Here is a 10,828-nt window from a genome sequence, read left to right on the forward strand (position 1 = left end):
CTCCGTGTGACCTATAGGTCACGGGTTCGATCGTGGAATCAGCCATTGATGCTTGCATCAGGATAGACTGTCTCACACCCCTTGGGGTGCGACCCTCCCGGACCCTGCATGAACATGGAATACTTTGTTCATCAGGCTGCCCTTTAGTAATGGAAACAACTCAACAGTTGCAACCAGTGACAGATGCAGGATTTCCGCTAAGGGAGTTTAAAAAGGAAAAAAGCTAAAAAAAAGATTGTAGCTAGTGAGAGTTGAACCAAAGACCTTACAAAAGTTTTGAACCCCCTTAACCGCTAAGCTATGCTTTTGGGCCCTTTGACAATTGAGCTATGCTTTTGGACTGTAGTCAAGGGGATTCAAGACATAAAATATAGAGAGAAAAAATCAGATTTTGCCTTATATATAAAGTGTAATTTTTCGGCGAAGGGAGTTTGAGTGAACCCCTTCCGCCCCCCTAAATTCGCCCTGTGTATTGAGTGTGTCAATTGGTTGTGTGGCTCATAGTAATAAAAAAAAATTATTTGAAATGTCTGAAGAAGTTTTTGTTTTTATACGTAAGAGATTAAATAAGAAATATTTGCAGGATTATGTTCTTCGTCTATTAAAATTGTAAAAGGTTATATTGAATCATTTCCTCTCAACAATGTGCATTGACACGCTAGCTCCTTCAAAATAGGGTTTATGAGTTCTATTAAATTGACAACTGTATATATGGTGGCAAGACTTAAATCTTGAACCACTAGAGTTTAAGCTTGATAAACTAAAGTGTAAAAATTAGTATAATTTAACTGATTTGCTACAATAGGTTATTATTCCATTTTCCAGGTTTCATATTAAATTTGATAAGAAGTTTTACCTATTGTTGTTGCTTAACTTAATAGTATAAAAGTTGTTTACGCTATCAATGCAGTGCCAAGAAAATAAGAAATAAGTGTTTGAATTGTGGAGCTTCCAGTATAACCAACAAGGGTTGTGGTGGACTCGTAAGTACTTCTTCATCCTTAATCAGAGGTCTCGGGTTCGAGTTCTGGGTATGGAATCGCTTTTGTTAGGAAGCGTTTTATTCTTCAATATGAGATTTTCCGACGCGAATCTGAATATATTTGATCGGACTTAAGTACAGGTTCTGGACATCGGACGTGAAATCATAAAAAAGAGCTTCTTGTATGACAAAGACGCATACAAAGGTTGTAATATAGTTAGTACTTGTTTAATGCGGAAGAGAAATCAACAACCATAACATGATAAAGGTATAATTCCAAGTCAGTAAAGTATTGTAGAATATGAATATAAATAATTAAGAAGAAAAAAAGGGGAGCAAGTTTTAGAAAGGAACAACAAAGTTAGAAAAAATGGGACTATCTATATTTATTTATCTATACTATATTAAAAGCACGAAAATAAAATAGTCATTCAATTATTTCGCTAATATATTTTTGAATAGTCATTTAATTATTTTCCTAATATTTAGGAATAGCCATTTAATTATTTTTCTAATATTTACCACTGTGAAATCAACTAAAAATCTACTTTAAAATTTTACTTTTTTTTTGTTTGAACTATGTCCTAATATTTAAGACTTTAAAATCAATTAGAACTCTTCTAAAAACTTAGTTTCTATTTAGGCAGAACGTCAAGCTTCGTCGTTTTCCTTTACTTCAAAAAAATTTCACTCGCCAACTAATAACCTCAAATCTTTTCCTCATTAGTAAAATTTCAAAAAATTACTAAGCATCTTTATAGAGATTATTACTTTGTCAAATTCATAATTACTTTCACTTTTGTGGCTCGCTACCAAGAATTTATGAGATTTTGTTGTCATAAATCTTGATTGATTCACTGTAGTATAAAGAAACGTTTCCAATCAAAATATGTATTTTCTGGTCAAATTTATATTTTAGTTTAAAAAAATAGTGATTTTTGTGTTATAAATATTTACTTGGATGATTATTCAATTAATATTTTTCTAATATATTTAGGGTTAACCATTTAATTTTTTTTCAAATATTTAGGAATAGTCATTTAATTATTTTCCTACTATATATTACCACTTTGAAATCAACTAAAAATCTACTTTAAAATTTTACTTTTTTTTGTTTGAACTATGTCCTAATATTTAAGATTTTAAAATCAATTAGAACTCTTCTAAAAACTTAGTTTCTATTTAGGCAGAACTTCAAGCTTCGTCATTTTCCTTTACTTCAAAAAATTTTCGCACATGCTCTTTCTCGGCAACTAATAACCTCAAATATTTTCCTCATTAGTAAAATTTCAAAAATTTTCTAAGCATCTTTATAGAGATTACTACTTTGTCAAATTCATAATTACTTTCATTTTAGGGGCTTGCCACCGAGAATTTATGAGATTTTGTTGTCATAAATCTTGATTAATTCACTTTAATATAAAGAAACTTTTCCAATCAAAATATGTATTTTCTGCTCAAATTTATATTTTAGTTAAAAAAGTAGTGATTTTGGTGTTATAAATATTTACTTGGATGATCATTCAATTAATATTTTTCTAATATATTTAGGGATAATCATTTAATTTTTTTAACATTTAGGAATAATCATTTAATTATTTTCCTAATATATATTTACCACTTTGAAATCAACTAAAAATCTAATTTAAATTTTTTACTTATTATTATTTTTTGTTTGAACTATGTCATAATATTTAAGACTTTAAAATCAATTAGAACTCTTCTAAAAACTTAGTTTCTATTTAGGCAGAACTTCAAGCTTCGTCGTTTTTCTTTACTTCAAAAAATTTTCACGCATGCTCTTTCTCTCCAACTAATATCCTCAAATATTTTCCTCATTAGTAAAATTTCAAAAATTTATTAAGCATCTTTATAGAGATTACTACTTTGTCAAATTCATAATTACTTTCACTTTTGTGGCTTGCTACCAAGAATTTATGAGATTTTGTTGTCATAAATCTTGATTGATTCACTTTAGTATAAAGAAACTTTTCCAATCAAAATATGTATTTTCTGGTCAAATTTATATTTTAGTTAAAAAAAATAGTGATTTTGGTGTTATAAATATTTACTTGGATGATCATTCAGTTAATATTTTTCCAATATATTTAGGGATAATCATTTATTTTTTTAACATTTAGGAATAGTCATGTAATTATTTTCCTAATATATATTTACCACTTTGAAATCATCTAAAAATCTACTTTAATTTTTTTACTTATTATTATTTTTTGTTTGAACTATGTCATAATATTTAAGACTTTAAAATCAATTAGAACTCTTCTAAAAATTAGTTTCTATTTAGGCAGAACTTCAATTTTCGTCGTTTTCCTTTACTTCAAAAAATTTCATGCATGCTCTTTCTCTCCAACTAATAACCTCAAATCTTTTTCCTCATTAGTAAAATTTCAAAAATTTACTAAGCATCTTTATAGAGATTACTACTTTGTCACATTCATAATTACTTTCACTTTTGTGGCTTGCTACCCAGTATTTATGAGATTTTATTGCCATAAATCTTGATTGATTCACTTTAGTATAAAGAAACTTTTCAACCAAAATATGTATTTTCTGGTCAAATTTATATTTTAGTTAAAAAAAATTAATAGTGATTTTTGTGTTATAAATATTTACTTGGATGATCCTTAATGAAATTTTCCTAATCATACAACTTTTATTATTTTTTTATATTTTATAATGCAACTATTTATTACTCTATTATACTATATATTACATTTATAAATTTTACTATTATAAAAGTGGAACGGCCAAAGTGAAAAGTTGAAATTGCTCATAGAAAGTCAAACTACATTTTTGCATTTAATTCATAATTATACTTAACGCTATACCTAATGTTTTTGTACAATGAAATAATTATTGGAACAAAAAGGAAGAATGACTAGAGCGAACAAAACTTAAACATAATCAACATTTATTATTTTTAGGAGCTTATATTTTTTTTTAAAAAATATTTTATAACGCAAATACACCTTTTGAACATATTTTATGTTACTTTAAAAAAACCTATTCTTATTGATACAAAGTACACGCGCATAACGCGTATCCTAAGACTAATTTGTTAAAATACCCACCCCCATATTTCAACTACCATATTTGTTGTGTGATCTTTTTAGGGATTGAGATAATATAGAAGGTTTGAAAAGATGACAGAAGCTAACAGTTGTCACCAGCCATTTAATTTAAACTATAGTATTTGTAAAAAGGTGATCTTTGATCTTCCTTACTATACAGTATCAATCATTGGTTATATATATAGGTGTTATTTGACATAAACTTCATTCAAACAGTTCTCATTTTGGTATAAACTACCCATATTTCATATTTTCTTGATCTCTATACAGAGAAAAGACTCAAAAAAAAAGAAGAAAGAAATGGCTATTGAGATTGAGAAATCAACAGTTAAGCTATCAAAAGTTGCAGTCTCAGATACACATGGAGAAAATTCACCTTATTTTGCAGGGTGGAAAGCATATGATGAAAATCCTTTTGATGAAGTTCACAACCCATCTGGAGTTATTCAAATGGGATTGGCAGAAAATCAAGTAAGTATATATTGGTGGTAGCGAAAGTATTATGATTTTTATGTGACAAAACAAAAAGTTATGTGATTTTGATAAATAGAAAAAAGAAATTTATTAACCATTTATGAAATTTATTCTTTGCTTTGTTGATTTGTTCGGGCTATGCTGAGTACGATGCAAATCGAACAAATACAAAACTCAATGTTTAAAATAGTTGATATACATTTAGACTTTTTTAAAACAACATTCTTATATAATAGTCATTCACTATAAAAGCTAAGTTTTTATCGGAATCGATCTTCATGTTATGTTAATATATGTCCTCTATAACACTTTACTATAGCAGCGAAAAAATAGTGAAAAAAACGAGGCTGTTATAGAGATGTTTTGATTATATATTTAAAAAATTCACGTATTTGGCTTATGAAAAAGAATCAAGCTCGCATGTGAACGGGCGTACGAGAATATAATTATGAAAATAAAAATTAAACAATTGTTTTAACATCTTAAGTATTTAGATAAAATGATTACAGAAACTACCATAAAATAGGCATTAATTATGATTATCTAATCTTATGTTATTTTTTTAATCTTTGAATAGGTATCATTTGATTTGTTGGAAGAGTACTTGGAAAAACAAACAGAAGAAGCTAGCTGTGGAAGTGGAAAAATTTCTAGCTTTAGAGAAAATGCTTTATTTCAAGATTATCATGGACTTGTTTCTTTTAGAAAAGCAATGGCTAGTTTCATGGAACAAATAAGAGGTGGAAGGGCAAAATTTAATCCTGAAAGAATTGTTATTACAGCTGGTGCAACAGCTGCTAATGAGTTATTAACATTTATTCTTGCTGATCCTGGTGATGCTTTGCTTGTTCCAACTCCTTACTATCCTGGGTAAGTTTCTATTTATAGTAACTAATATTTGTTAGGAAAAAAAGGTCAAAAATGTCCTTTTACTATACGAAACATCTTAAATTTACTATCCGTTATACTTTGAGGTCATCTATACCCTTGTCGTTAGCAAAAATATGTTGTATTTATCGTTGACCCTGACAGAGCTCCAATCTGAAGTATAACGGAGGAGTTCTGTTGAAGTCATGATAAATACACAAAACAATTTATTTACGACAACAGTACTGTATGAATGATCTAAAAGTATAACAGAGGATAAACTTAAGATTTTGTATATGAAATAGATAAATTTTGACATTTCCCCTATTTTTATTAACTCACAACATAGGTACTATGTTATGATATTAACTTATAGTCCTCTTTTTAATTTAATTTTTACAGGTTTGATAGAGATTTGAGGTGGAGAACAGGTGTAAAAATAATTCCAGTTCATTGTGATAGTTCAAATAATTTCCAAGTTACACCACAAGCCTTAGAATTAGCCTATGAAGAAGCAAAATCCAAAAACATCAAAGTTAGAGGAATACTTATAACAAATCCTTCAAATCCTTTAGGTGCAACAATTCAAAGAACAATCCTTGAGGATATTCTTGAATTCGCGGTCCGAAAAAACATCCACCTTGTCTCTGATGAAATCTACTCTGGGTCAGTATTCTGTTCCTCAGAATTCACCAGCATTGCGGAAATTCTTGAATCAAGAAATTACAAAGATTCAGAGAGAGTTCACATTGTCTATAGCCTTTCTAAAGACTTAGGACTCCCTGGATTTAGAGTTGGGACAATTTATTCATACAATGATAAGGTTGTCACAACAGCTAGGAGAATGTCGAGTTTTACCTTAATTTCATCTCAGACACAACAACTCCTGGCTTCCATGTTGTCAGATAAGAATTTCACGAACAAATACATTAAGACGAATCGCGAGAGATTGAGGAAGAGATATGAAATGATAATTGATGGATTGAGAAGTGCTGGAATTGAATGTTTGAAAGGAAATGCAGGTTTATTTTGTTGGATGAATTTGAGTCAATTATTGGATAAGCCTACAAAGGAATGTGAATTGGAACTTTGGAATTCAATATTGTGTGAAGTGAAGTTGAATATTTCTCCAGGATCTTCTTGTCATTGTTCAGAACCTGGTTGGTTTAGAGTTTGTTTTGCTAATATGAGTGAACAAACACTAGAAATTGCACTCAAAAGATTGCATAATTTCATGCAAAAGAGAACATATATAAATGAGTAATAATATGATTGCCTCATATTATTCTTTACTTTTTAGAACTTTTCTTTAGTTCTTTTTGGTTTCAGGACATTAATTAATTCCAGTTTTGGTTGTTATTGGATTAGTTCTCTTATGATGCCAATTCCAAGAATTGGATTTTGTACTCAAATACATCATATTGAATTCAAGTTATATACTCATTTTGTTCCATTGTATGTGATATTTTCTTAGGTCTGTCTAAAAAGAGTGATGCCGTTCTATATTCAGAAATTACTGATTAGTTTTAATTTTTTTATTTTATTCTTAATAACATGCCTTAGTTTATAGTCATGAAGATATCATGGCATGTTTGATACTTTTATTATGTGTTAAAAATATTTTTAAATTTAAGTTTTGTGTTCCGCCAAAACTTTTGGTTTCTGTGTATGGTACTGATATATTGTCTCTTTTCGTCTTCTTGAGCCGATGGTCTTTTGGAAACAATCTCTCTACTCCCTTGGAGTAGGGGTAAGATCTGCGTATACACTACTCTCCCCAGACTCCGCTAGTAAAATTTTACTGGATCGTTGTTGTTGTTATTGTTGTTCAGCCAACAACAACCATAATTAAAATGATCGAAGGGAGAGTAGTATTCTAGTTCTGCTTAGAATATTTTTTTTTCCTCGTGCAACAGTTTCTATAGGTGTATCAGTGTGTGGTCGGAGAAAGTGCAATAAGCTTATCTCATGCTATAGTTTATTAAGAGTTGACCAAGTCATTATTCAATTCCAGCAAGAAATGTATTTCCTTTCCAAGTTTTTCCTAGAGCAACGAGATTGCCTACAAAGATAGTATAAATAAAGAAAGGATTTAAAAAGACGCGGATCCAAAATTTACACTTCAATGTGATTTAATTAGTATAATAAGAAGAGACGAATTCATGATTTGAATTTGATGAATTCTACCTCAATATAAGACTCTTCACCCTGAACTTTTATATATGCTCCACGTGAAAAATATTGATAAATTCAAATGGACATGTTCGATAGGAGATACATCCACGACTAATAATAATTTAATATTTCTTTTTCAAATTAGCATATTAACTTTACAAAAAAAAAGTTATATATTGAAGGTCAACTTAATCGGACGATGTGAAAAATGAAGCATTCTTGTTCTTGGTGTTTAAAGGGAAAATATAATTAAATAAACATGAATGATCCACAAAATGCATGGGAACTCTCATTATATCGTGGCTGAATTTAAAAAGATCGATTTTAAGGGGAAAGTCAAAGTTGAACCTCCCAAAACTCAAGATTGAATCTCTAATAAACTTCTAAATAAAACTTTTGTCTTTTTCAAAAAATTGCGTCAATGCCGTGTTGTTGTTCTACCAAACAACTTTAATATTCCCTGTAAAATATCACAAGCAATCACTCTAATCTAAACGTGGCATAAAAATTTAATCCTCAAACCCAAAATATATCGCTCATTTTACAATAGAAAAGAGACAAATATAGCCCTGTACTATCAGAAAATGTTTAAATATATCTCTCGTTATACTTTGAGTTCATATATATCTTTGTCGTTATACTATTGGTTCAAATATACCCTTTTTTTATTAAGTTTGTCCAAAATGGACATCCAATCGTACGTGATATTGACATTTAATGAGGTGGATGTTACATGGTTTGCTGCCTCAGCGCCCCTAACCCATTTTACCCCTCCCTTCTATTTTTTTTCCACAACTAAAATTTCATTCCCCTCCATCACTATTGCCACAATTACCGCTACCATGAAAATATTATATTTCAAATGTTAGTCTTTTATATATAGATTAGGGGTCTATGACATCTACCTCATCAAATACCAGTGTCACGTAGGATTGGATGTCCAACTTGGACAAATTTAACAGAAGAAGGGTACATTTAAACTAATTATAGTATTACGTCCGAGGTATATTTGGACTCAAAATATAACGAATGATATATTTAAACTTTTTCTCGCATGAATATATTTGGCCATTTGCGTTAAAAAAAATTAAAGTGACACATACTAAGAGTAGCGGTTGTTTCTTAAAACACAGAACTCCGCTATAAGTGATAATACGATGTCTAGAGTCTGACACGTGCTCGAAGGCATAAAAGAAAACAGTTTGAGAATGAAAATTCGAACACAAAGAGAATAGAATACACATGCTTGGCTAGTTGGCTTACTTTGTGTTTATTTAGCTTAAGGCAAGCCCTAGTTATATATTTATTTTTTAATCACAGCTTTAATGCGTGAATTTAAACTGTCTTTTTAATCACACGTCTATCTATATCTATCTATTTATATTATTATAAAAGCATGAATACAAAGTCGGTTACAAAAATAACCTTATAATATTAAATATAATAATTCATAATAAAAGGACATAACCGGAATTCTACATATTAGCCTTATAATTCTATTAATTTTAGGACATAATAATACATGTTGGGAATCCTATTAGTATAAATTGTATACTTATTTTCTCTTATGTAATGCTTGTACTCGATTTAGATTATCGTATAAAACTTTCTTTATTATAGTATCTAAAGTTTATAGTTTCTATTATTTATTATTATTGTTTCTTTAATGCCTAGCTCACTTAGAATAATACTTGTATGTCTTAATCATATAATTCCAATTAATATAAGTATGGAAATCGGCGGGGGGGGGGGGGGGGAGGGGGAAATTAAGTATGGAAATCGCCTTATGCAGATTTCGAAAGTTGTCTAATACGTTCATTTTTTATTTTATTTGAACCCTTTTAACTACAATATCTTTTATGTTACATTTTTTAATATTTAATATTTTCAATTAATAAAATTTTGCCTACTAAATTTTTTTAAAAAAATATACATGAAGGTTTAATAACTAATTTTATAAGAATCCCCAATATTGACAATATATTACCACTCCATAAATACGAGAAAAATATAAAAGTAATGTTAAATAGACTGCATAAAGAGTTGAAATTGAGAAAAAAATATCCCCATGATAATATATTTTTATATTATATTTGAACTGATTTTCTACTCAAATAATATTTTTGTTATTAAATATAAAGTAAGAGCATATCCAGTATTCAATGTCTTCTTGTTTCGTGTTGGAAACAAAGAAGAGCACCCAATAAAAGATGATTTTGGTTCTTCCTGAACACTTGGTTATCAATCCTAATGGTAATAGTAGTGTATTTAATAAGAGAAATATTTTCAATAATAGAAATATTTCTATTATTAGATTAAAACGCAATTTATGCAAATCACATAATAGAATTAAAAAGATATCTTAGCTAGCAGAAGTGAATATGTTGATCAACTAAATAACAAGTTGATTGCTGAATTTTATAGTAAAAACAAAATATTTTTCTGTTTTTGACTCAGCAGAAAATGATATCAATAATTACTATCAAGAAGAATACTTAAATATTTTAATACCAAATGGCCTTCTATCATATATGTTTGTTATTAAGTTTATTATTTCTTACATATGTTAGTGTCACCGTATATATAATAGACTAAGTTAAAATTGACCTTCCATTGTATGTAGGTTGATTTTGAAGAAAAATATGCATGTCATGCTACTAAAAAATTTAGATACGCCGAATAACTTATGTGATAGCACACAGATGGTATATAGAAGTTTTGACAATAACGTCATGCATGCAAAAATTATGATACCGGTCAATGTGCTTTTAAATATATTCTTATCCCTGAATTCAACTTTCGTCTTTCGAAACTAAGGAATATTCTTTTAAATTTGTGTGAAAATAATTTTTAGTATGTTTATGTTTTGCAAATATAATAAATAAAGCACAAGGACAAACATCCTAAATATTGGACAATATTTACCGCAATATATTTTCTTGCACGAACAACTGTATGTTGCACTTTCAAGAGGGGTATCAAGATCGACAACAAGAGTTCTGGCTAAGGCGGAGCAACCAAAGCATTAGGAGGAAACATACACAAAAAAATATTGTCTACAAAGAAGTGTTCGTTAATATACCATCACATTAAATACTCTTAAACTGTAATACATAATTATCTGACTAACATGATAAAATTAATCATTTGTGTAAGTTTGATGTTGTCCTTTTATTTTAAATTTATGTATTATGCTAATGTAATAATATTTTTCGGTATTTAGATGATTGTTGTATTA

General features: G+C 28.9%; 1 protein-coding gene across 1 annotated transcript; it reads left to right on the forward strand.

The window, feature by feature from the left end:
• The first annotated feature begins 4,302 nt into the window (after positions 1-4,302).
• Positions 4,303-6,742, forward strand: LOC107791579 (1-aminocyclopropane-1-carboxylate synthase 7-like). Its single transcript, XM_016613666.2, has 3 exons — positions 4,303-4,545; positions 5,126-5,418; positions 5,818-6,742. The coding sequence occupies exons 1-3, from the start codon at positions 4,375-4,377 to the stop codon at positions 6,677-6,679; spliced, it is 1,326 nt and encodes a 441-aa protein (XP_016469152.1). The 5' UTR covers positions 4,303-4,374; the 3' UTR covers positions 6,680-6,742.
• The last annotated feature ends 4,086 nt before the right edge of the window (positions 6,743-10,828 follow it).

The sequence above is a fragment of the Nicotiana tabacum genome, chromosome 8, assembly GCF_000715075.1.
Source record: "Nicotiana tabacum cultivar K326 chromosome 8, ASM71507v2, whole genome shotgun sequence".
In the NCBI taxonomy this organism is placed as follows: domain Eukaryota; kingdom Viridiplantae; phylum Streptophyta; class Magnoliopsida; order Solanales; family Solanaceae; genus Nicotiana; species Nicotiana tabacum.

Bases quoted from the DNA above. Each gene is read 5' to 3' on its own strand.
- LOC107791579 (XM_016613666.2), top strand. From the start codon at position 4,375: ATGGCTATTGAGATTGAGAAATCAACAGTTAAGCTATCAAAAGTTGCA. The intron at 4,546-5,125 runs GTAAGTATATAT...ATCTTTGAATAG, and splicing joins TGGGATTGGCAGAAAATCAA to GTATCATTTGATTTGTTGGA. The intron at 5,419-5,817 runs GTAAGTTTCTAT...TAATTTTTACAG, and splicing joins CCAACTCCTTACTATCCTGG to GTTTGATAGAGATTTGAGGT.